This window comes from Peromyscus eremicus, chromosome 10 (genome assembly GCF_949786415.1).
Source record: "Peromyscus eremicus chromosome 10, PerEre_H2_v1, whole genome shotgun sequence".
Taxonomy (NCBI): domain Eukaryota; kingdom Metazoa; phylum Chordata; class Mammalia; order Rodentia; family Cricetidae; genus Peromyscus; species Peromyscus eremicus.
The window spans coordinates 58,811,613-58,838,667 of record NC_081426.1 but is presented as its reverse complement, the minus strand read 5'-3'; the positions used below and the strand labels follow the sequence as shown (position 1 = coordinate 58,838,667).

Here is a 27,055-nt window from a genome sequence, read left to right as displayed (position 1 = left end):
GCCGGGGTCCTGATGTGGAGCCCACCCTGCATCCGAGGTCCTGATGTGGAGCCCCCTCTGCGGCTGGGGTCCTGATGTGGAGCCCACCCTGCATCCGGGGTCCTGATGTGGAGCCGTGGGGGCCTTGCTTGGAAAAAAAACTTGCAGCTTGATGTTGTCTTCGGCACTTGCTGCTTGCTCTTACAGGAGCATTTTCTATAGCTCCAGAGCAGTGACAGCCTGGCCACCACTGGTCCCTCTGAGAATAGGAACAGTGGGGCTGGAGAGATAACCCAGCTGTTAAGAGGGCTCCCTGCTCTTGCAAGGCAGCCGAGGTAGGTTCTCAGCACCCAGTGACGGCTCACAATCACCTGTGACTCCAGTTTTCAGGGATCTGATGCCCTCGTTCTGAACTCTGCAGGTCCGTGCATACATTTGGTGCACATACGTATACTCGGGTATATACACACACGTGTACAAAGTCAAATTTTAAATATATATTAAAAATAGGAGCAAAGCTTATAGGCCTTTCCCAGGAAAACATACATACATAAAACCCTGTACCCATCTCAGGTTCCCAGCCCTTCTGAGCTAACGGGCCACAATTTTCCCAAGTTACACTTCTCAGTGGAGGCTGAACACGCTTTGAGGGATATCGAGTAAGGAGAGAGCTAAGATGGGCAACATTCCTGTCCTTACATTCATTAGAAGAGATTACTTTTCAAAATTAGTGTTGTGATCTGAGTTCTTCTGTATTATGAATATGGCAACTCTGGCCCCTAGCCCCCAAAAGAAAGCCAGTTGTGTTGACAGTGGGAGTGAGCAGTAGTCCATCCACCTTGCCAAGTCCGAGGAGTTAAGCAGCCCACCATTCCACAGGGCGTTTGGCCTGAAGTTGGTTTGTTCTTAGTGAAAACCTGCCTTAGGGGTCTGACTGTAAGTTCTGGGTCACCAGTTCCTGCTCATTTGCAACAAACTTCAGTTGAAAAGTTCCTTGGTTGAAAACTCTGCATTGTTAATGTTTCCTCTGAGGAGAGATTCACAAGGCCATCCTTGAGTTTTAGTAGCTTCATTTAGTTCCATAAATCTATGAAAAATACTTGGGTCTTCCCTTGGCACGGTAGGAAAAAACGAGTTTCCTCGTTGTCTGGGGTGAGTGGAAGGAGTTGCTTCTGTGCAGAGGTCTGCTGTGGGAGCTTTCCCAGTGTGCAGGGCTCCCGGCTGTGGTCTGTAGCCACTTAGAAAATCATTTCCCTGGCAGGTGTGCACTCTGGACAGACTTGTGTGGCATCGAAGCAGAGCGTTTATGAATCGGTAGTGGATAGTAGACTGGGTGGGTGGGGCCATCTTTCATTGAGTGCAATGAATCTCGCCGGAATGATGGTGTCAGCCTCTGCTCCTGACTAAGCGTCTGTTCTCTTCATTGTCCCTTCCCTCCTGAAGTAGCAGTACCTTGACTCCAGCCTTGTGCTCGTAGACAGAGGCATCCCACAGTTCCCAAGACAGCATAGAGACATCCCTGATTCCACTTCTATCTCTAGAAAACGTGTGTCGTGGTGTGTGTATGTGTATGGGGGGGGGGGTCTTTATAGAACTGTGTAGACTGGGGACTGAGTGTGGGAAAGCATGTGGTTTGCTTCTGGGACCACATTTAGGAAATAACTACACCTCATTTTAATAATGTTGAGTCTTTTATTTGGTTTGAAGCCTGCCGCGGTCAGGTAATAATCTAGCTTAGAGAGAGCACTAACAAGTTACTTACTTTTAGATTTAATATGTTCCCTAACCCGTCCTGTGAATATCAATGCTAACAACAGTGTCTTGTGTTTTTTTTTCCTCCTTGTGTTTTGTTTTCTTTTTATTTTCTTTAAATCTATGTGCTTTTTTGTTTTTTCCCTATGTGAATAATTATATGTCTAGAAACAGCCATGGAGTGATTTTGCTGTTCTGAATGGGGGAAAGATTAATAGTGACATTTGGAAGGCAAGTATATTGTCAGATTTTAGATCACTTAATATTTTTTTGTTCCTTTCTGCATGGCTGTGGCTGTTTATTTTTCTTCTCCATGCATATCATGCATTCTGCAGGGACGGAGTGATGGGGCTTCTCGCCGGGGCGTGCCGCTCACATTCACATTGTCTATTTTTTTTTTTTTGGATGTCTCCCATTGTGAATGATTTCAAGCTGGTGTGCACCAGGTCCCCTGTTGTCTTGTAAGAGCCAGAGCTTGTGAGCCACGTCCGCACACAGCAGCCTTTGCATGCCGTTTTCTGCCTAAGCTCACATCCACTCTCCGCCGCCTCTTGCTGGGGGCATTCTCTCCTCTTCGGTATCTGAGGCAGGGTAACGAACCCTTCCATTGTACCCTAACAGGACTTTTTTCCCCTCTAGGATTTGCACGCAGCTACAGTTAACCCAGACCCCAGTCTGAAAGAGTTTGAAGGGGCCACGCTACGCTATGCATCCTTGAAACTCAGGTAGGAGGGTGGAAGGGATTGCCAAGAGGGGAGGCTTCGGCATCCAGGCTTCACGACAGAATTGTAAGACCAGTTTTATGTTTTCTTTCTAGAAACGCCCCTCATGCTGATGACGATGATTCTTGTAGTGTCAACAGTGACCCAGAAGCCAAGGTTTGTAAGAAAGATGCTTTCAGCCGCTAGCTTGTATTCTCACACCAGAGTAATGGCTTTGAATAATGCCACCACCACCACCACCCCAAGCCACTTACTAAGTAATTACCCTTTCATTGTCTCTCTTTCTTAGTCTCTGTGACATTTTAAGAAAGCCCCTGTTCCAGTTTAGGCTTGTGGTATTTCTGTAGTCACCACCATGTAAACTCTCACTATGCTATGACAGGACAGGAGGGGCTGTCCTCAGTCAGCCCAAAGACGGAAAAGAGGAAACAAGAAATGTGACAGTAGGTCGTGTGGCCAGGCTGTGGGATAACCACTGTGAGTCTAGGGGCACCTGTAGTTCAGTGAAAATTATTGGGAGAAATGGGGCACATCCTGAAGAGGACCAAACCAGAAACTCAAAAGGACATCTTCAAACTTAAACCTCCTTCAAATTGCTCTTGTCCCACCCTTGATCCAGAAGGTCCCCCATGATGGAGAAACTCACTATGAGGGGAAGGGGGCTTTGGGGCTTCGGTACCTTTATAGTAATCACAGTGGACATTGGCCTTCCCGTCTCTTATAGCCTGTAACTGTTTTCTTGTGCTTCATTATACAATCAGTGAAGTTATCCAATCAGTGCAACTCAAGGTTAGCCTCTGGCCTACACAGGTGTTCTTGTGTGCACACACACACACACACACACACACACACACACACACACACGGACAAGCACTACAAAAATATTTAATTCCATGTTCTATAGAATTCTAAATATAGTTAAAAAAAAAGAATTCTAAATATAGTCTATGAGGAGTGATCATCCAAAAGGTCTCTATGAAAATGTCTACCTGGGGCTGGAGAGGTGGCTCAGTGGTTAAGAGCACTTGCTGCTCTTCCAGAGGACCTGAGTTTGGTTTCCAACAGCTAACAACCACCTATAATTTAGCTGTCTATAATTTATCTATAATTTAGCTCATGCCCTCTTTTGGCCTCCATGGGCACACCTAAGCAAGAAGCATATACTCTTTCGTGCACATAAACTTAGTTTTTTATGAAATGTCTTCATATATATATATATATATATATATATATATATATATATATATATAAAGCTTACACACTAGGAAGATAAGAATAATTGCTAGATATAATATGATATGATATGATATGATATGATATGATAATTCAGTTGTCCGGTGAACCCTGTAGACAGAAATGGCAGCATCCATACAAGCCCACATGGCCACACATGCACAGTCCCCAAAAGGGCAGAGTATAGTTACAACTCTGAAAGTGTTTGTGAGCCTTCTTAATGTTTTAGACATTAAACACGTTTTGTAATTGGTGGTCATCTGTGTGGGAGCTTGAATGTAATTCTTTTTTTTTTTTTTTGCTTACAAACTGTATGGCCGTGGCAGGCTTCTTGCTAACTGTTCTTATATCTTAAATTAATCCATTTCTATAAATCTATACCTTGCCACGTGGCTCATGGCTTACCGGCATCTTCACATGCTGCTTGTCATGGCGGCGGCTGGCAGTGTCTCGAATGTAATTCTTAAACCTAGTCTTATTTTGAAATAATTACGGATTCACTGAAAAGTTCTCAAGCTTGAGTCCCCATATGCCCTTCACCCTGCTTTCACTAATATTAACATCTTCATAATCATAGAGCCATTAGGCAGGCAGTTTCTCACTAATGTCCTTTCTCTACCCTGGCATGCCAACAAGTCTACGTGCAAATAAGGAACATTTTGAAAGTTATTGCACATATCTCTTTCAGCAGTTCTCTGGTCCGTCCTCCTTAATTTCATTATTGCTATTTAATTAGTCGCTCTGTCCCCCTCCCCCATTTAGGCAGTGGCAGCATTGGCATGGTTCAAAACCACACAGAGCAAAACTACACCTTCCAAAAAAAATGGGCAACACTTTTCTCTTTTTCAATTACTGCTTTGGAAGAAGTTGCCGAAACCGATATTGCCGGGTCAAAGGCCATCAGCCTTATGGCTCCTGTCACTTCCTGTAAAATTGCTTTCAGAAAGTCTACAGTAACGTTCAGTCCTATCAGTAATACCGTAGAGTCCCCACCCACCACCCACCCACATCCCAGGTCACCTGAGGCTTTGCCGTTCTTTATTTATTTGTCTTAGTTTGATTGCACACGAACTATTACTTTCTAGTATTAAGTTTCTCCTCTCCTTTCACCTCCCTGCCTCCCTCCCTTCCTTCATTTATTAAAGATTCAACCTATAGTTGCAGGGATGCCAGGGAGATGCTTTATCACTGAGAGCCGTGGCCAGGCTTCAGAATCCCTTGTTCAGTGATCAGCAAGGAGGGCATTTCTTATGGAATAATTTAAAGCTCCTAAGTAAGCATGTCTTTCTGATTTGGCCAGATTTTCTTCTCCTGTCCCCTTTTGACTCCAGGATATAATCCACGAAGCCACTTGCATTTAGTCCCTAGAGGTTTTTATAAATGCAAAACTTCTCTGCCGTGATAGTCTTAAATGATTTTCTCCAGTTATTTCATTTTCCTCTTCACTGACTTTTATCGGAGAAGAAAGTGTTCTCAATACCCCTGCACATCCAGGCCTTTCACAGATAATCACAAAATGACCACTCCTCACCGTACTTAGGCAGCCAGGTAGGAAGCGCTAACCAAGACCCCCATTATTTGCGATCTTTCCTGTGTTCATCCAACATTCCTGCTTTGAAGTCTGAGTTTAGTCCCTTCTCCTGTGACATACATACAGTGCATTGATGACCAAATGCATGATTAACACTAAATAAAATCAAATTGTAGAAAAGTTAATGCTTTGGGGGAAAAAACCAACAACAAAAAAACCCCACCAATTCCTTCCCTCCTTTGTTGTGACTGTTCAGGTTTCTGTAAAGGAGATTTTGTGCCACCTGGTGGAAAGTATTGGGCATTACACCTTCAAAGAAAAGGGCTACATTTCCTTTGGAATCATTGGATTTGGATAGAATGGGAAGTGGATTTAAATTTTTTTTTTAAGTGAATTCTAGGGTTCTGCAGTTAGTGTCAGAAACAGTATTGACCGTGGCTCTCCTGAGCCTCTGGCCACTCACTACTGTCTTTGTTGTAGCATATGCCAAATCACTTTTTGTGACTTTTGTGAGGAAGGGCTTTGAGGACATTGCTCTTTGAACTCACCGTAGAGGAAATGAATAAGCAAGATTATGTTGTCCCAGGCTTCAGCTCCTTTGGGTTTCAAACTCCTCATCTGTAAAATGATCGCGCCTCATATTAGAAGTCCCTCCTGATCCCGAGATGACGTTAGACCACGTGTGACATGGAGCAGCCCTAGTCTGCAGCATTTGGAGATGAGTCGGTCATGTCTGGTCGAGTCTAGAGAAGGAAGGGTGTAGCGCTGCTTCTCCATCCACAGGCCTGGGCTCCGCTCATGGACTTGTCCTGCGTGCAAGGGTTCCTCACATTGCAGATAAGTGATGCATTGGGCGGGTTTAGTAATCCGTTTCATCGGTGTGCTCACCTGGAAGCTAGAGGAAATGAGACTTGAACTCAGGTACACAGGACTCCCGAGCCCAAGCAGGTGTCAGTTCCATATACTCCAAGCTACTGTTTCCCCAGGCTTAAGGTCACTTTGGCTGTCTGGCTCGATGGGGTTGCGGTAGCAGAGTTGCTAGAGGTGGGCGTGAGTTGTGGAGCTGGGAGGTCACTGGCTGAGGATGGACTCCTCACCCTCTTCTAGGCGCCTGTGGCCCATCGCTTTGTAGTCTATTGTCCTTGGTAAAGTTTGGTATGGTTGTCCTGGTGTGGGCCAAAGGATCGCACCGCTGAGCCCAGGAGCCACATGGATGTGGCATGCCTGCAGAGACCACTATGCAGGCGACACAGTCAAGTCTGAGACTTGGTCAAAATAAGAGGTGGTTTGGGTGCGTCTTCCACAGGGCTGCCAGCGTGGTTTTTTACTGCAGCGCCTTCCAGTGCCATGGCTGCAGTGAGTGCTGGGTTTCTCGGGGGGGGGGGGGGTAGGGGGTTATTATCCAGGCATTGGACCTGAGGAGAGCTTTGCCTGTGTCCTGCCCTTGCTGCATACGCCCTGCCCCACACGGAGAAAGAAAGGAAGGAACGGTGCCAATCAGGGCTAGGTACGCTTGACGGAGGACCTCTCAAACAAACGGGATGTGGGCACGGGGTTCTGATATTTCTCTTGAGATTCATTTATCTGAGCCTTCCCTTGGTTCCTATTAGCATATATTTCCATGAAGTAATTATATTAGCCAGCAGCTGACTAGATTAACCCTAATAGATAAACAGGAAGTCTCAGAGAGTGTCTTCTCTCATTCAGATTTATTTCTGGTCTGTGACAAATTGGTTATCATTGCTTAGCATTTCTGGGGGATTTTATAGCTGTGCACAAGTCCATACCATTGAAAATGTTTCTGTGGTTTAGATTTAGTTTTCTCCAGTTGGGTTGGATTCGCATGGAGGATTCATTAACTGGGTGAAAACATTTTCGAATGCTTAATGCCAGGGGAGCAAACGAACTTAGTAATGGTTAAGACATGGACTCTAGACCTGGACTGCCTGGGTTCAAGATCAAGATCTGCTCTTTATTACCTGGGTGACTTTGGGATCTCATCCTCTGCGTTACATCATAAACTGCTACAAAACTTGGTAGCTGGGCACGGTTTTATTTTGCTCATGACTGCGAGTTTGGGAATTTGTGCAGAATTCAGCAACACAGTAGTGCAGTTCCTTCTTAATCCACTAGTAGGCAGCAGGACCCGGAGGATCTACTTCCAGTGTGTCCCTTCACAGGACACATCCTCCAGGGCCACCCCATGTTGCTTGGGCTTTTAGCAGTAGAGATCACTGGGTAGGAAGCCAAGGCTACTAGGGGAGAGAAGGCTTCTCTTGGAAATGGTGCCATCATATTGTGTTAGTCAAAATAGAATTCCGATTCAGGAGGTAGAGAAATGGACTCTTGGTGGGAGAGTGGCAGGATCTCGGTGTAGGGAGAATATGTTGAGAAACTTTATTGTGCATCAGCCATTCAGAAAGGCCCTTTGTGAAGGGCCTTGCATATATATCTACATGACTCAGTCAAGAAACCAGGTCCCAGAGCCACTGACACATGGACTCCATCCTGGCCAAAAGAGATGTTCCTGCTGAGGCATGGCTTCTGGAGGGCGTTCATGGAGGAAATAGTAAGAGCTCCTTCCTTGTCTCAGCCCCAGGAAGGAAGAACCCAGTGCTCTGCTCAGGCACAGCTGACCACAGAATAGCAAGGCGTGAAGCCAGGCTGCCCGGCCGAGCTCTGCACGGACTGGTCCGTCTCCTCCCCCAATTCGCCGGCCCACAGCAGTGCTGACACACAGTGCCATTGGCTAGAGCTCATTTTCCTCTTAGCCCAGCGGACAGATTTTGTATTTCTAAAGCTGTTTCCCTGGCTTTATTTGCCAACATGGCCGGGCACAATACTGAAGTCCTGGCAGAAGCCCGGCTTCTTTTCCCCTCTTAACTTCTGGTCACTGCGTTTGTCCAAGTGAGCAATCCAGGAATCGGCTGCCATGGGTGGTGAGTCTCGGGAATCTGAAGCACACCGTTGGGACAAGAGACATTGTTATCAACTGTTGGTGGGCTGGGCCTGGTGGCAGATGCCTGAAGAGGCTAATTGAAGAAAGACAGGTTTGCCCTCTTCCCTGAAAGAGCTCTGAGGGAATCGGGTGAAGGGGTGAGCCACAGCCCGCAACAGTGTCGTGGTGGCTGTGCTGGCAGAGGGGGCCAGCAGGTGCTCAAACCTGGCCCCATAGGCATCTGGGAGAGAATTCTGGGTAATAGACACTCTGAGAACTGCACAGCCTCAGAAAGATGCACTGTAGTTCACACACTCAGCAGTGCTGAGTTCTCCAGGGAGGTCCCTGGAATGCAGATGTCTTTCCATGGCTTCTCCCCAAAAGAACCAACACATCTCCAGCCCTGTTCTCTTGGGCTGGTTGTGGGGTAACAGTATTTTAGTAGTAAGGAAGAAGTTTCTTGTTTGTTTGCAGTTAATAAAAAGACGGTTCTTGTATATGTCAGCGAGAATACCTAAGGCATTTCTTCCTCCCTTTCCAGTCCCTCACTCCTATTTAAAAGCTCATCCCAGCGGTGCCTTATGTAAGCCGGGCGGTGGTGGCGCACGCCTTTAATCCCAGCACTCGGGAGGCAGAGGCAGGTGGATCTCTGTGAGTTCGAGGCCAGCTTGGGCTACCAAGTGAGATCCAGGAAAGGCGCAAAGCTACACAGAGAAACCCTGTCTCAAAAAACCAAAAAAAATAAAAAATAAAAAAAAATAAAAGCTCATGAGTTTGATGCCCTCCAGCTCCACTGGGAAGAACAGGGGCGCAGTTCTTCCTCTGCCTCTGGCTTGGGTACTTGTAAGGAAATCAGATCAGATCAGCAGCCAGGCTCCTGTATTTCCCATCTCTACGCTGCAACAACTAGTCACTGGGTATTTATTTATTCAATGGCAAGTGCGTGCATGTTGGTATGTGACCATCGGACTCGGGAGGAAAGCCTGGTAATATGTAAGAGACCCTAGCGGTGTCATTTCACAGTGACGGGGTTACAGTTTCTATCTGAAATGTCCCCTATGGCAATCAGCTGAGACCATAACTGCCATCAGTGTTGGTGGGCTGTGGGGCCTTTGGGAGGTGAAGTCTAGCTGGTGGAAGTAGGTCACTTGGAAAGGACCTTTGAAGGTTGCGACCCAGCCCTTGGTTCCCACCTCGTTTCTTCTTCTTCCTGTTTGCCATGACGTGAGGAGCCTCCGCCACATGTTCCCACAGCCATCTGCCTGATGGACTGGAATCTCTGAAACCGTAGGCCAAAACAGACCTTTCTCTCTGAAGATGTTTCTGTCAGGTACGGTGGCCACAGAAGGCCAAAAGTTACTATAGACAGTTACCATGCGGCTGGAATTGAAGAAGAGATCAGCTCACTAAACTCACACGCTGATTACTTCAGTTGGCTTTGAGAGAACTTCAGGTGGAAGTCTCTGTTAAAAGCCTGTTCGGCCATTGAACCAGCACATTCCCAACCGGGTCTCTAGCTAAACCTTGCTCCACTCACCCTCTGCTGTTGGCACTGCCACAGGCCTCACCCGCTCTTATCTCCCACAAGCCCAAGAGATGCACTCTCCGTTTTTTGCTGCAGGCTCCCAGGCAGTCTGGTTGTTGAGCTGCAGCTTTGATCCATCAAGCCGTCCTTTCTCTGGGTACAGGTGCAGGCTAGCCCTTGAAGAGTGTGTTTGGTTCACTCCTCTGGTCCTCTGGGGTGCATAGTGGTAGGTGTTCCATACCATAAGCCCAAGTTTACTTGGGATGTACAACAGTTTTAGAAATTAAGAAGCCAATGTTATGGTGCACACCTGTAATCCCAGCACTCTGGAGGCAGAGGCAGGAGGATTGCCACAAGTTTGAGGCTACCTGGTCTACGTATAGAATCCTAGGCAAACCAGGACTACATGATGATATTCTGTTGCCAAAAGGGGTGTGGTAGTTTGAATGTAATTGGCCCCCATAATCTCATAGGGAGTGGCCCTATTGGGAGGTGTGGCTTTGTTGGAGTGGGTCCGGCCTTGTTGGAGGAAGTGTGTCACTGTGGGGTCCAGCTTTGAGGTTTCCTATGCTCAGGATACCACCTAGTGTCTGAGTTGAATATCTGAGGTCTAGACCCAGTCTAATCAGCTGGTGGTACTTTGTGTGACTTTAACCAAGCCACATAACCTCTCCGGACTTCACTTTTTCATCTATAAGACAGAGTAATGTTGATCTCAGCCTGGTATACTCACAGAGTTAGTCTAGAGGCAACATAAAATAGTATTACCTCCCAAAATAACCCAATGTGACAGTTCCCAACAGTCTTGCCATTCGTGTGGGTTACTGTTTGGACTGTTGTGTAGATGTAGTCCCTGGAGGTATTGTGAGACTTAGTCTAGTCCTTGGGGCCAGTCTCAACCATCTGTAAGGTGTCACACACATACAGTCTCTGAGCCTGGCACTGATGATTTCAGCAGGTGGACTTTTACCATGTGCCTTGGAGTGTGTCATGAATGCAGAGCAGGAGATGTGTGGCATACACTGGCTTTAGTGGAGCGTAGAAAGGACCTGCTTATAGACCAGTTGCACAAGAAGTTCTGATCTTACATGCAGACAGGAGTCAGTGACGGTGTGTAAAGAATCCCCTGTGTGTTAATAGAACTGGCTGTTTGCTGGAGTATTTTATAGATACAGTGAGCCCAGGAGCAATTTTTGACTGGTTGTATTGAGTGTATGTGTCCATACGTGTGAGAGAGGTCGTTCACTTTACGTAGAATAGATTACTCCCCCCTTCCCCTTATGCTGGAGCACGTTTGTTGCAACAGTCCTCTCTCCAGAGTTGCTGATGGGTGCAGCAGGAGTAGGGAAGAGGCACCAAGTTTCAAAACATAGATAATCCATTTTCTGGGCCCTCTGGTTCAAGGCCAGTCCAAGCTCACCCTCCAGAGGCCTGGTGGGGAAGATTTGGTCTTACCACCTTGGCTTTAGATTAAGGAGTAGGGGCGGGACTGTTGTTGATACTGTTATTTTGTGTCATGGTGCTGAACATGGAACCCAGGCCTTTGGTCATACTGGGTAAGTGCTCTACCACTGAGCTCTAGTTTAGCTTTAAAAAACTCAAAGTTCTACATAAACGTCAATCCTATGAATGATACTAAGATTGCCCTGCTGTACAGGAGAGTGTGGGCTCCTTGCCCCGCACTCTTCCCGGGCATTGACATCGATCTTCAGAGTGACAAGAACTGCCAAAGATAAGAGATTGTGGCCATCTCTGGCCCACCGCCATTAACAGCCTTAAAAACACTTTCTGCCGAAGAGCTGGGCTGGGATAAATAATAGAACACCTAGAAAACATTTTACCCCCATTTTCATTTGTTTTTGTAACTTAATAAATTGTTAACCTTGAAGAGAAACTGACATAGGGAGCTGAGGTGTTTTGCTGGGATGGGAGCACCTTTGGGTGGTGTGCTGTGCACAAATGCCATGCTATTCCTCTCAACTTCATTATGAACTTCCTTATATGAAAAACTCATATGTACACACACGTGTATGGCAAGCATTTTGTGTGTGTGTGTGGCCAGCAGGGGGGAAGGGTGTCTTTCTGTCTGTGTGTCTGTCTGTCTGAACATGGCCAGTGCTTTGGAACTGTCCATAGGCCATGAAGGACTAGATGAAGGAAATCACTTTGCCCACTTACAGGAGGCGGCTCAAACCTGTGCAAAGGTGGCGTGGCCAACCCTGGGCACGTTGCCCTGTTGATAAGTACAGAGATTCTGAAGGCATGCGTGCATATTTGTGACCTCTCTTTATCACTTAAGTCTATTTTCTGTCCTCTCCCTGGGGGTGGGAAGGCTCTCCACAAAGTGATTTGAAAGCTGAGATGGGTCAGCTAGGCGTGGTGGTATACTCCTGTAACCCAGCAGTTCCGAGGCAGAGGCAGGAGGATTGCAAGTCTCGGGCTAGCTTAGGTGGTACAGAGAGACCCTGCAAAGAGAGAGGCGGGGAGAAAGGGAGGAAAGAAAAGAAGAGAAGGGAAGAAGGAGGGGGCTGCTGTGATGTTCAGAGCGCTAAGCACTGTCTGTTCCCAGAATAACATTTCACACAGAGATCTAGATTCAGAATCAAGTCCCCGACTCTGGCCCCATTGTACAGGGAAGTTCCCCCGGGAGAGCCAAGCCGTCATCCTGGTTTTAAACCTTCACCCACCCATCCCCCTTCCCTAAAGTTGAAGAGTTTTTCCTAGAGGAGTCCTTGGTCTACTCTGCTTTTGTTTTTACAGAATTCATCATTTCTGCTGCCCAGATTCTCCCTGCAGTTCCACCTCCCCTTGCATGTGACCCTGGGTAGGTGGCCAGTTGGGGTTGTCATTTTCTCACACTGTTCAAATGTCAGAAGGTACCTGTCTCATTCTCCCCCAACATGTGGGGACATGTGGGTGACAAGATAAGGAGGCTCATCTTGACCATCTCCACTCTCCTTGCGATTTACAGGACCTATGTCACTTCAGTGTCTGTCTGTCTGTCTGTTTGTTTTCTTATTAATTTTCTCTGGTTACTCCTCACTGGGAGAAATAGAAGCAGCTATCAAATCCTGGTTAAAATATTTCACTTAACAAAGTCCCGTGGGGACCCTGACCTCTGCTCACCTGTGGGGACCCTGACCTCTGCTCACATGTGGGGACCCTGATCTCTGCCGACATGTGGGGACCCTGACCTCTGCTCACATGTGGGGACCCTGACCTCTGCTCACATGTGGGATGGACCCTGACCTCTGCTCACATGTGGGGACCCTGACCTCTGCTCACATGTTAGGTGGCTATAGTTGTTAACAGGAGGATTGTATTGAGGACAGAGAGACACCTCCACTCACTCATCTGTCTGGTCCATGACCATGAGACCTTGGGCAAGTCCTTTGCCGATGATAAACCCTATTGATCAAGAAGAGAGAACAAAGAGAACAGGGGGTCGTGAGCTTATCTCTGAGAAGAGGGCCACTGAGTGCTGGGGTAGCAGTTCAGGAAAGTGGGGAGATGGGTTAAAGAAGATCTCCAGGAGCTGCAGCCACCCCAGGCCCACTCAGCAGGCAGAAGCCCCCGTTCCCCAATGTGGTAGTAACAAGGAGCAACCAACACTGCACAGTAGAGGCTACTGTGATACGGGAACTCTCCAAATGTCAGCATGCTGGCATAGCCCGGGATGCAGTGCTTACAGCCTGCAGGCTGTGTGAGCCAATAAACACTTCACCTTCCTTTCTTTAAAAAAATTACGTGTGTGTGTGTGTGTGTGTGTGTGTGTGTATGTGTGTGTCTGTCTGTCTGTCTGTCTGGAAAGGGGGTGCAGTTGGTGTGGGTGACAGGGGTAGGTTGCTGGAGACCGTTCTTTCCTCCTGTCATGTGGATCGAGCATCTGTACTTGCCGAGCCATCTCACCAGCCCCACCCCCTTCCCTTCTACCCCTTCCCCACCATGGACTCCTCACCAGAGCTGCTCCTGCCCTCTCTGTGAGTCTTTGCCAGTGTTTGCCTGTCGACCGCTTCCTTCTGTCCTCGTTGGCATCCCAGCCTTTGTGATTAGACCAACTCTGTGGTCACCTCTCTTAGAATCTGGGGACCCCTGGGTCCTGGTGCCCTGCAGCATGACCTCGAACCATCTGTCTCCTTTTGCTCTGTGGTCAACGGGGTTGGCCAGTCATGCTTACCCTTGGAGAGGTTCTAGTTTCTGGAACTACTGACCATCTTAAGGGCCGGGAAGCCCGGCCATCTTTCCAGGCATACACTCGTGTATGCGAACACATAGCATAGACAGAGTCAAGGTAAAATGTGGTTGTGGTAAGATTAGGCATAGCCTGCATGAGTCTACAGGGGTCACGGCTGTTCATTCCAGTGCGAACACATTGTGCATTGGAAAACCACAGCACCGGATAAGAGCACCCAGTCCAACAGACGATGTGGGAGGCAACTGAGCATCTGAGGAACTCTACTCTTACCTCTCAGGTGGGCCTGTTCATGGTAGCATTCACTTTGTGCTTTGTTTCTAGTGAGAATACACAAGGAGTGTCTTCATTCCGTGTCTTCATTCCGTCTGTCAGTCTGTCTGCCTTCAGGTCAAGCTTGAGCTACATCTACAACTTCCACATCTCTAGAATGAGTCTTAATGATCTCCTTTTTTACTTCTCACATTTATTTCTTAGTTTACTTATTTATTGAGATAGGGCCTCACTCTGGTACCCCTGACTGACCTTGACCTCACTGTGTAAAGTAGGCTAGCCTTGAACCCTCAGAGACCACCTGCCTCTGTCTCCTGAGTACTGGGATTAATATCATACTCAGCAAACTTCTTACAAACACATGTTTTTCAGCCGGGCGGTGGTGGCGCACGCCTTTAATCCCAGCACTTGGGAGGCAGAGGCAGGTGGAGCTCTGTGAGTTCGAGGCCAGCCTGGGCTACAGAGTGAGTTACAGGAAAAGTGCAAAGCTCACAGAGAAACCCTGTCTCGAAAAACCAAAAAAAAACAAAAAACAAAACAAAACAAAACAAAACAAAACAACCAAAAAAACAACAACAAAAAACACATGTATTTCTACTCTAAGAATTCAATATAGCAAATCTATAAAGCACATTCTTAAATCGCTCTGGTTCTGAGCTGACCTTCCGCCTCTTTGTCTGGCATGGGAAGTGCCTGAGGCCGGGAGCATTTTGGTGAGAGGATGGTACTGACAAGGACGACTTGCAGGACAGCTTTCTGCCCCTCACTGCCCTACATGCCTGTCAGTCACAAAGCGAATGGTGATGCTCTGGGGACTTGGGTTTACTGACTGTGAAATGAGGCGGTCAGGTTCTGGGGTCCCCAGAGCCTGTGTTCAGGGCTCCGTGCTGTGGTTAAATGCTCTTCCTGAGTGAGTAGCTTGCTCAGAGTCAGCTTTGAGAACTAAATGACTCTCCTAAGTGCTCCTACAGCCTGGGAACAGCCACGTTTTTAATTGAGGTCTTTGTGGGTCTTCATGTGTTATGAACTCACTGAGTTCATTTCAGACACTTAGTAAAAAGTTGCAGATTTTTAATTTTTTTTTTTTGATGAGTGGTACAATAAAACCTTTCCTGAAGACCAACAATAAAAATTAAAATGAGTCCTGGGAATGGCACTAATTATAGCTAAGTTACTGAGTGCTGGGGATTGTTGGTAAGCCCAGCTTCCTGTGTAAGAGCTCACTCCACCTCCACGGCGATCAGGTTGTGTGCCAAGGGGCTGGGCCTGCTGCGCCTCAGACCCCTTCATGTGATTTACCTTCCAGCTGAGGGAGGAGGTCGACCACAAAACTCACAAGTTCACGGTAAGCCAATTAAATGAAAGTACTAGTTATGGAGGAAAGTGGAGCAAGGAAGAGAGCCAGGGAGTGCTCAGGGGTCTGTAGCTTTCAGAAGTCAGGAGAGGGGAACACTGACTGATGTGAGTTGAGGAAGCAGGAAGATTGGGAGACCACAGAACTGCCATGCCTGGTGGATGAGCGATCTGTCTCGAGTGAGTGAGTGCCCGGACAAGATGCGGGAGAGGCAGAGGGAAACAGGTAGACCGATCCCACAGCCCAGATCCCTCTCTTTTCCCTTCGTAACCGTCCCAGCCATCTGTCTTCTGTCAGGTGAGGAGAATAAGGCTTCACTAAATCAGATGACATCCTAAAGGTCATTATTCACCACATCACCTCGTCGAGAGCCTAGGGTTCCTTGTCAAAGAATGCCTTTCCCCTACACGTGGATTGGTGGATATCCAGAAAGCCTGGGAGTAGTTAAGCCCTCTGCCCTCCCTGGATCCCCCCCATGCTTCCCCTGTGAACTGACGGATCTCATCCTCCGAGAAAGAGATGTTCTGTGAAGTGTCCACCAAAACCAAAATGGTGAATATGGAAATACTACAGCCAGAGGAAGTTCAAGATTAGGTTCCTGCAGCCTGTGGTCAAATCCGTGTTGAGATCAATAGACAACCTTGTTTTATGAGTTTTGGCTTATTTAGCATGCGTTATTGATTCCCTAATGTTGAACACATCACTATCAGTGTTGACCCCTTGTCTGAACTACATGTCGAACATGTTTTTCTTCATTAGGTCTTCATTAGGGCTTAGGAGCATTTTGATACTATTCTTGGGGCGGCGGGGGGGGGGGTGTCTTGTATGCAAATATGTATGTATATATCCAGGTATTATTATGTGTATATGCATGCAGGCCAGGGCTTAATGTCAGGTGTCTGCCTCAATTTCTTTCCCCTTTGTTTTTTGAGACACAGTCTCTTGTTGAGCCTGGAGCCCATCAATTAGGCTAGGCTGCCTCACCCTTTTTGTCTAAATGAAAAGAAAAGTTTTAACTTTAACACAGTAAAACTATACAACAAGAACATGATCAAGTAAGGATTATATTCACAATATCCAGTCTGTTTGTTTTGGCAAATTCAGAGAAAACACTCCATTATTTATCTTACCTTGGTGAGTCCAAAGTTTTGTACCTAATTTACCTTTCGTCGTAACTAAGGAAAACATATAACTCTCAATCTTCAACTCCATCAAGGACCCCAGAAAGATATACTATTACCTGGATAAACAGGAAATGTAGTGCAAGCCACTTTCAGAACTATAGAAATGACAGACATCTGGCTGCCTGGACAGTCACCCAAGGTTCCTTTGCAACGTTGGGGCATCCATCTTGAGCCTGCAGGCTTAGAGTATCGGACAAACTCTTCTATGAAGCAGGAATTTTGGAGGACTGTCCCGCCTTGTCTTCGCAAAGTTCGACAGTCTTTTTCCTTTGTGTCCTGCTTGTCCAGTTTATCCAGCACACTATGGCAGTCAAGGCAAGAGCAGTTTCCCTGACCAGTGGCTAACTTTGCCACAATGAAAGCAAACTCCATATGGAGTTCCTTCAGTGCTCATCATCCATTTATGAAGTAGATTGGTGCTGCCGGAAGCAGCCATGTCTCACTGTCATGAAAAGCCTTAGGTTATTAGACATCTTAAATGCCATATTCTGTAGGTCTTTGAAGTGTTTGAAAACTATCTATCTATAACTGTATCTGTTTAACCTTGAAAACCTAACATGACTATAAGTTTGATTGTTATAGATGACTAACTACTAACCTGTATTTCTTAATTATATATTACATTTTTAAATGAGCTGTATAAGCACAAGACCCCAAACAAGAGTAGAAACATACATACATACAGTATAATGTGGGCATTGTGTTCTCTAGACTGCTTCCTGTTGTCCATGGATGACGGCATCTCTAGGGACCCTGAGAAAATTGAGATAATGGTCAAGTCCCAAGAAAACTAGCTATAAGATTTGTTGTCCAGTCTCTGTGCAGTGGGAAAGCACAAGGCTTGTCTGCAGTCCTGGCTAGAATAGTCTGTGAGGCTGGACCATCTCAGCCAGCAGCCTTGAAGCTGTTCTAGATACAAAACTCTGAGGAAACTCCAGCAGAGGCATTCTGAGAGACTGCATCACCTGGACTACCTGTTTTCATTGGTGTCTGGTCCCCTTGTTCTGAAAACACATAGACTTTCAAAGGTAACATACATATCTGCATTAACACAAGTATGGACTGGTACATTACACACAAGCCAGCCAAAGATGATTTTTTTAATGTTTGAGCAGGTAAAATATACATCACCTGTCTTGTAATTTTTCTAGGTTTATTTCTTTATGTCTGTAGCCAGGATTTTCAGGTCATCTTTCCTGATCAAACCTGATCTCTATTAACCTTGACATAGCCTTTTGTTTCCTGTGGGGGGTGGGGATGGGGTGAAATGACCTCTTCCCCAAAGCAATACATTTTTTGACTTCCATTTTAAAGTTAAGGTATTCCTAAAGTATCTAGGCTGGTTTAATTCAGCAGTCCCTTTTTCAATCCCATGTCTCTCAGCAGCTGTTGTTTGCTCTGCTTACTCTCTCTGCCTGCCAGTCCTACCTGTCCCTCTCCTGCCTAGCTATTGGCCATTCAGCTTTTTATTAGACCAATCGGGTGCCTTAGGTAGGCAAAGTGAAACAAACGCAACACATCTTTACATAGTTACAAATGCACTATAAACAGATGTAACACACCTTCATACAGTTAAAGTAATATTCCACGGCATAAGCAAATGTAACACACCTTCACACAGTTAAAGTAATATTCCACAGCATAAACAAATGTAACACATCTTTACATAGTTAAATATCCCACAACAGCTGCCTGAACAGTGCACAGCCAGGGATCTGCTCATCTCTGCTTCCCAAACGCTGGGATTACAGATGCTCACCACCACATCTAGCTTTTATGTGGGCACTTATACTTGTAAGTAGACGCTTTATTGACGGAACCACCATCCCAAACCCTTCGAGGAGGGTTTTCCATAGGAAAATCACAACCAAGAGGTAAAAACGTGGGAATACCAAGCACTGGGTGGACCAGGGAGAGGACACTTGTTTGAAGCGTGAGAGCTGGGCCGAGAGGGCAAAGCATCACTTTGCTGGGGACATGTGCACCGGTGGCTCACTCCCAGTTTCCTCTCTGGGGTTACAAATACGTTGGCAAGTGAACAAGCTTGAAAACAGGGTCTGCCCACGAGGCCCAAACTGAGTACCGAAGGCTTCTGCACTTGAGTTGCTCATAGGAGAGACTTTATCCAAGCCCCCCAGGTGGCTCCGTTTGTGGTAGAACCACCTGCCTGCGCACATTCCAGGGCAGAAGATCAGACGGGTTCTGAATTGCCTCAGACAGTTCCTAGAGAACACACTTACGTCAAACTGTTGGCTAAAATAATAATAATAGTTTTGCTTAGAGTGTTGCATTTTTCCTGTATCACAAATACACACTTGCTGTTTGCAGATGAACTCTGTCACTTCCCCCTTCCCAGGGTACCCTGGATCTGGCCATGCCACACTTCCCCAGGCTGGAGGTGAGGATGGGGTTCACCTGTCTCTCCTGATTCCAGGCCCTCTCTGCTCCTTCCTTCTGGCTCAGCATCTCCCCTAGAGCTCACATGACCATCCGGCTTTCCCTGGCAAAATAAAGCATTCCAGTTCACGTGCGGGGCTCTGACACGCATTGTGTGTGGCTTTACTCTGCGCTTACTCTGCAAATAACCTCCTCGGCTCTGCAGCCGAAACATAATCTGTAGTGTAAATCAGCCACGTGGACACGAGAGCTTGCCTCTCTGCCGTTTCCAGGACTCCTTTGGGGACAAAACAGATACACTCGCGCTTGTGGGGAGTAAGAATGGCTTCCCAGGCATGCAGGTGTCTGCTGCACATTGGCAGGAACAAAAGCAGGATTCTGCCAGGGGAGCTTCTTGGCCTCCACTTGCGCAGGCTCCTACTGACGCTGTGGGGCAGGGCAGTGGCTCTGACATCCATGGGCAACACGTTGGCTTAGGTCGGCATTCGGGTATCTCCAGCAGCAACTGCAGTCAGCCTCCCTTTTGTGAGAATTTCCAGGGTCAGTTTAAGAATGTGACTTTTGCTGATGCATCATGGTAACTTAGAGCTGTTCTTCGGGGCCTTGGGACACAGTGGGATGGGGTGGTCTGGGAAGAGCTGTGACTAGGGCTCCAGCTAAGTCGACTTGGTCATTAAATCTGAGCTGATGTGGCTCATTTGCCAGTCATTTGAAGGTAGTGCTAATAACAGCTAGCACACTGTGGTCGTCTAGGTCATCTGCGGGACTTTATACGGTTGGCATTAGTCATGGAGAACTTAGCGCTCCTGACAACCTCAGGACTGTTGTCTCCATCACACAGCTTAGGGAGCAGAGGCACAGGGCAGCTCGGGAACTGGTCCTGTGTCACTTAGGAATTAAGTGGGGGATCTCTAGGGTTCTGAGTGCTGTGGCTTCAGAGTTGACCCTGTGGACATGGTTGAAATTACTGGAGCCAAACCACCTGCTTCTTGTGGGCAGTACCGGGCCTCCTTAGAGTTGAACCCATCCAGTCCTCAACAGCCCCAGCAGGGACAATGCTGTCCCCTCTAGTGATGCAAGCCAGGAAGCGAAGCTCGAGGAGCAGAGTGAAGGGACAGGCAGAGAGTCGAGGTCTGAGACTCCCATGGTACTCCCATGTATCTTAGATAAAGCCTGCAGGTCCTCCTCTCTCAACAGATACCTATTGAGTGTACTGCAGAGGCCTGGCACTCCTTTGGACAGTGGGCATCCAGAGATCCACAGGGTCGGATATGTCTCTTTCTAGAACAGCAAATGCAGAGTGTAGAATGGCAGAATTAATGCGGCACTCAGGCTGCCTCTGTCCCTCCGTGGTGTCCCTTGCTGAGTTTCATGGTGCCGGTTTCCTGTCAGGTCGGGACGTCGCAGGACCCCTCGTGCACCATGAGGGTTGAAGCTAATGCTCCTTGCTTCCTGTGTGGCAGCTGGGCTACACCTCTGTGCTTCACCTCTCACTCAGAAAACAAGAGCTACAGCACCTGAGGCGGTGGTATTGTAAGAACATACTTGGCTGCATGTTATCAAGCATGTAGCACTTGGACTATGATCTGTAAGCGGCCACTCCTTTAAGTGGCTTTCATGGTTTCCCTGCTAAACCCTTACTCTTTAATTTGGTCTATCAGATAGCACAGAATAAGACTTTAATAAACTATCTTGGCCAGTATGATGATGAATATTATAATATGCTTACAAGTTTGTGCTTAAACACACACACACACACACACACACACACACACACACACACACACACACACAGCCTTCTACCTATTCCATGTGTGTTTTTGAAACATTGGGCTCCATTTCTAAGTTAAACCTCCCTCTGTTCAAATTTTCCGTTAATAAGACCGCAATGCCAGGCTGGTTGCTGGGCAGGAAATGACTAATACAATTAAGTCTACCTATACTAAATCACAACCCCAAGGCCTATCTCTGGCACCAGAGGAGGATCTCCAGGATCCTGGCTATTAAAATGCTGGCCCGGGCACCTCTGCATGCCTCTCTGTTGCTCAGCTTGCCGTGGGCCACCGAGTAGAAACCTGAGTGGATTGGAAGTAAAGAGCACACTTTCTCATCAGCCAGTGCTTGTGTTAAGTCAGAGTGACACTTGCATTTCTCTGTGTAAATGAACACATTGGCACTCTGGCTCTTTTACGTTTATATGGCTTGCTCCTGGTATGGTGGCTCAACCCACTCAGCAGCTCAGCAACAGTCCCCTTGGGCTAGGCCCTCTAATGATGCATTGGCAGAGTTGACCCAGGCTGGGAACTACCTTCCCAATAGTGCAGTAGGCGGTAGTGGGTGAGCAGGCAGGCTCAGGGATGGGTACAGGAGATACTTCCATCATGTATCACTCCTCCTTACCAAATGGCCTGGATGTCAGCTATCCTTCTAACCTTCGTCTTTATAGATGGGCCTGGCAGATCCGTGTGCAGCACAGACTTTTACTATAGGGCCGTCTTGCTCTGAGAAACAGGAAGAGGACAATTTAAACAAATGGCACAAGTCAGCCCAGTGTCCCAGAGGGTCCCTGAGTCGGGTTTGCTGCCTGAATGCTCGTAATGTTGCAGGCAGTCTAAGGCGGCAGCAGAAGCAGCTGATATATTTGTTGGGGGCTGGGGCAGAATGTGTTCTGGGGCCTCCCTGGCCAAGGTCACGGCCATGGGTAAATGAATAATTCACCAGGCCAATGACTTGTTTCCTTCGAGAGGGAAAACTGGGTCAAGCCCCACTCAAGGGAGCCCCCAGACACCTGTTCCCACAGAACCCACAACATCCTGGAGTTGGAAAGCCTTTCGCTGTTTCCAAGCCGTAACAAAGCCTGAGTTCATTTATGAGCACGTGCATGGTGACAGTGCTCTGCATTCCTGCCTGGAGTAACCACGGTGGGCTAATGACTTCCCTACGGTAGAGGCCACATCCCACCGGGCTATTTGAACGTGAAGTGCCTGTGCATTTTCAGGGGGTGCTGTGAAGGCTGTGTTAAAGCATTTTGTTGACTGGATAATCGAAAGATCTGGCTCGGAGTGGAATCCAGAGCCGCCGCAGTCTCTCGATAAATGTATAAAAAGAAAGTCAAAGCGCTGCTTGGTTTTGTTGTTTAAGACAGGGAATCACTGAATAGCTCAGGCTGATCTTGAACTTACAATCCCCCTGCCTCAAGTGCTGGGATTATAGGTGTGCAACACTGTGACCAGCCAGAGGATGATTCTATCTTTCTTCCCTCCCATCCCCTTCTTAACTCTCTTGAAAGCATCAGAGAATAGGAGTTCAAATACAATGGGCATCATGCTGGCCCTCTTTGAGCTAGGTGGGTATTTTTAAAGTCCTTCATATTCATACATGGCAAGAACATGCTCCTTTTTCCTCCTGACTGTAACCTTTACGGATGGGAAGAGTCTCCAGAAGACTGATCTCTGTGACTACGGCGGCAGCCAGGATAACCATACCCTGTGATCTAGCAATGCCGGCCTGAATTCCTGTCATGTGGACACCCACAGGTCCTCACAGAAGCTCTGCCAGCTCCCTGGGTCCTGTCTTTCCGCTGAAGTCTTCTCTCCTCGGAAGCTTTTGCATGTTCCTGTTCCTGACAGCCTAGCCTGCTCCCAGGGTAGGGCTTCACTGGGGTGTCAAGCACAGTCTCGGGGGGTTGCCTTGAACCCTGTTGCTCTATTCAGAGCTGGGCTCTTGGATTCCCTTCACCTGCAGCTCTTGCTGGGGCCCCCACAGATTCTGTAGCTCATCCTTACTGGCTACTTCCTGGGTTATTTCTTTTAGGTACTCCTAAATTCCTAGCCTCTTTTACTGCACCACCCCTTAGCCACTTTCCTGGATGCCGGCTGGTAACTTTTTGTTGTTGTTGTTCCTCCAGTGTGGGCTTTTGTTTTTGTTGTTGTTGTTGTTGTTTTTTTTTGGGGGGGGTTGTTGTTGGTAGTGGGTTTTTTGTTGTTGTTTTGTTTCGTTTGTTTGGGCTTTTTTTGAGACAGGGTCTTGTTATGTAGCTCTGGCTGTCCTAGAACTCACTATGTAGACCAGGCTGGCCTCAAACTCACCTGCATTGGACTCCTGGGCTCTGGGATTAAAGGTGTGCACCACCAGGACAGGCATCTCCTCAGTGTTTTGAGGTAAGGTCTCTTGAAGCCTGGGCTGGCCGTAAACTCTAGATTCTCCTTCCTCTACCTCAGTGCTATCATTAGAGGCATGGAAACACCCTACCCCACCTCTCAGAGCATGCACTTGAATTGTCATGTTCATCAGTGGGTAGTACTCTTACCCAGCTTTCTTAGAACCCTATTTTAGTACTTGATATCCTCATAGCCTTTGAAAAGGTGGTAAAAAATATTGGGCCTTTCTTTCAAAATATACACACAGTTTGGATGTCAGAAGACTTGGAATGACCTACAGTCCACCCATGGAATTTGCAGGTCTGTCAGCCCTCTTCAAAGCCCCTAAAGCCAGGTGATGGGGCTTTCTGCAAAGGGTGGAGCATGCTAGCTCCTCTTAAAGCCCTATTATCTCCCTTCTTCCCACCTATGATGTGTCCTTAGTGATGGACTGTCTCTAGTTGGAAACACAAATGAGAATTGGCACAGCTGTCTCTGTGTCCCCTAGCGCTGACACATTTGACCTGGAGCCGACACTGGCTTCCTCCCTCAGCCGTTCTCCCTGGGCCGCGAGTCACAACGCTCATTGCTCTAAGCCCCATACATTTGTATCGTAAGGTTTTGTCCACAGTGATGAAGTTGCAAACCCCTTGGTTTGGGCATCCCAAAAGAATGTGCACTTGTAGAGATTTTATGCACATGAATGTTTTGCTTGCATATGTGTCTGTACACTACATATGTGCTTGGTGCCCACAGAGGAAAGGAAAGGGTGTTGGATTCCTTGGAACTAGAGTTACTGATGATTGTGAACCACCGTGTAGTTGCTAGGCATCAAACCTGGGTCCTCTGCAAGAGCCACGAATGTTCTTAACTGCTGAGCCATTTCTCCAGCGCCCACTTGCAGATCATACTAAATCCGTATTTAGTATGAGTCTTCATTGAGACGTCCCTCTTCCTTGGCATGCAGTAAGCACCAAAAAAGGCTTATAAGTGAGTGAACCCATTGTCTTACACACTCAACACAGCACCACACCCTTCAGGAAGCTGTCTGTAACTCACTCTGAGTCCAGAACCTTCCATGGCAGTGGTTCTCAACTTTCCTAATGCTGCGACCCTTTAATACAGTTCCTCATGCTGTGGTGACTCCAACCATAACATTATTTTCATTGCTACTTCAAAACTGTAATTCTGCTATTGTTATGAATTGTAATGTGAGTATCTGTGTTTTCCATTGGTCTTAGGTGATGCCTGTGAAAGGGTCATTTGATCCCCAAAGGGGGCGCAACCCACAGTTTGGGAACCTTTTCTATGGGCTCCCAACCGATAGAGCGTGTGCCTTTTTGTGCCCTCATTTCAAGGTGCCACACAATAGATTCCCACTGTGTGTCTACTTGTTAGAAGCCTCAAGAGTAGGGACTGGGCCTCTCTCACCTGTGTGGGTCTCCAGGAGCTAACTGGATGCCATTTTTTTAGATACAGTTGTTACTGTGGTCCTCAGCAGTTAGGCTAAAGTGGTCATTCCTACAAATGAGTGTCTTGGGCTGGCAGTGGTGGTGTTTAACTCTGTAGCCTGTCTGCATGGGTCTCTCTAGATGGTAAGTATGTACCTGACACCACTGTCACCTCCCTCAGCAGGTACAGAGTGCTCACCATGCTGTGGCCGGTGTGGTACTCTGTGAACATCGATCACTGTCTTCTTTCTACACACATGAGCTGGCTGACTTGGCTAGGGACAAGGGTGCCCATGGTTCTCCTCTCCAGGTCTAACTCCCTGGTCCTACCCTCACCCTCTCTTGCACCACATCTTGTGGTCCAGGGGTGATCTGCAGTGTTCTGTCAGCATTCTGTCATCTTGCTGGACTATATTAAAGGTCAGAGGAAGAAGAAAGACAGAGACCTGGGACTTAGCTGAGGAAAAGAGAAATAATCTATCTTGGGGAAGGAAAATGATTGAGAGAAGAGGGGAGTATGGGAGGGAGGGGGGGTGAGTTTGTCTTCTGGAGCCACGGAGAAGAGGGAAAGTGAGCATCAGGAGTCCCTACAATATGCCAGACAATATGCCGCCCGCTTTGTTTGGAATCTCCTGGCAGCTCTGTGAGCTTATGTGTTATCACTTTCCAGCAGACTTAGAGTTGCAGGGGCTGAGCACCTGCCGGCTGGAATAGAGAAACCGGAAGCCGGGACTGTGGCGTGATAAAGCAGGGCTTAGAACTGTTCTTCACCACCACAGACCTTCCGTCGAGGTTCTCCCCCGGTACAGGTCTCTGTGAAGATGGCACTCAGAGTAACCAACACAGGGGCTGAGAGACATACGGTCGGTAACGTGCTTGCCCAAGGAGCTCAGATCCAAGTGAGGGGCATGGTGCAGTGAGGGGCACGGTGCAGTGCGGGACATAGTGCGGGGCATGGTGCAGGGCATGGTGCAGTGCGGGGCATGGTGTAGTGCAGGACATAGTGCAGGACATAGTGCAGTGTGGAACATGGTGCAGTGTGGGGCATGGTGCAGTGCAGGACATAGTGCAGGGCATGGTGCAGTGTGGGGCATGGTACACTGCAGGACATAGTGCAGGGCATAGTGTAGGGCATAGTGTAGTGCAGGACATGGTACAGTGTGGGGCATGGTACACTGCAGGACATAGTGCAGGGCATAGTGCAGTGAGGGGCATGGTGCAGTGTGGAACATGGTGCAGTGCGGGACATAGTGCAGGGCATAGTGTAGTGTGGGGCATGTTGCAGTGAGTAGCATGGTGCAGTACGGGGCATGGTGCAGTGTGGGGCATGGTGCAGTGCGGGGCATGGTGCAGTGTGGGGCATGGTGCAGTGTGGAGCATGGTGCAGTGTGGGACATAGTGCAGGGCACAGTGCAGTGCGGGGCATGGTGCAGTGTGGGGCATGGTGCACTGAAGGACGTAGTGTGGGGCATGGTGGTATGTAGGGCATGGTGCAGTGTGGGGCACGGTGCAGTGCAGGGCATGGTGCAGTGCGGGCACGGTGCAGTGCAGGACACAGTGCAGTGCAGGGCATGGTGGCATACAGGGCATAGTGCAGTGTGGAGCATGGTGGCATAAAGGGCATGGTGCAGTACATGCATGCATTCCCAGCACTAGGGAAGCAGAGACAGGTGGATTCCAGCAGCTTGCTGGCCTAGTAGCCCAGTAGGGAGATGCGGTCTCACAGAGCAGAACAGATGGTTCCTGAGGAGCGGCCCAAGGCTGACTTCTGGCCTTCATAAATGCATGTCTGTATGTGCAATGAGCAAGGCTAGCTAAGACTAGAAGTGGCAAATGGCTGTCGTGGGGTTCGAACCAGGCATTTACACTCAGAGCCCAGAGAGCAGCGCAGCTCTGGGGAGAGAGCAGGGCTGCCCCTCCGCAGCAGTTCTCAGAGCATCATGGTCTACAGAAACCTTGTCCACATGCTAACATTGGCTGAAATCTGTTCAGCTAGGGAAATGTTTAAAACCCACCAGCAGAAAAGAAAATTCGCTGGGCGGTAGATCACACCTTTAATCCCCGCACTCAGGAGGCAGAGGCAGGTGGATCTCTGTGAGTTCGAAGCCAGCCTGGTCTACAGAGAGAGTTCCAGGACAGCCAGAGCTACACAGTGAAACCGTATCTCAAAAAACAGCAACAAAGAAGAATATTTATTGACAAAAATGACTGTCGTTAAACAGTTAGTGATTTCTTGCTGTGTACAGACCATTCATCTCATTCCGTTGCCTCAGTACTATCAAGTGGGTAATGTTATTGTTCACATCTCATATATGAAGACACTGAAGCCTCAGGTGGCTTACCACAGTCACTCCCTGCATATTGAGGAGTCATGACTTGAATCCA

At 47.8% G+C, this 27,055-nt stretch overlaps 1 protein-coding gene across 6 annotated transcripts in view; it reads left to right on the top strand.

Moving 5' to 3' along the window:
- The window catches only part of Apbb2 (amyloid beta precursor protein binding family B member 2), a 204,690-nt gene that overhangs the window by 106,870 nt on the left and 70,765 nt on the right, over window positions 1–27,055 (top strand). For 3 of the 6 annotated variants that reach the window (XM_059275931.1, XM_059275932.1, XM_059275930.1), the window contains exons 5-7: window positions 1,900–1,962; window positions 2,371–2,456; window positions 2,549–2,609. In XM_059275931.1, the coding sequence (XP_059131914.1) occupies window positions 1,900–1,962; window positions 2,371–2,456; window positions 2,549–2,609 (210 nt within the window). The remainder of the gene's footprint in view (window positions 1–1,899; window positions 1,963–2,370; window positions 2,457–2,548; window positions 2,610–27,055) is intronic. The other 3 variants (XM_059275935.1, XM_059275934.1, XM_059275933.1) reach the window with 1 other exon arrangement.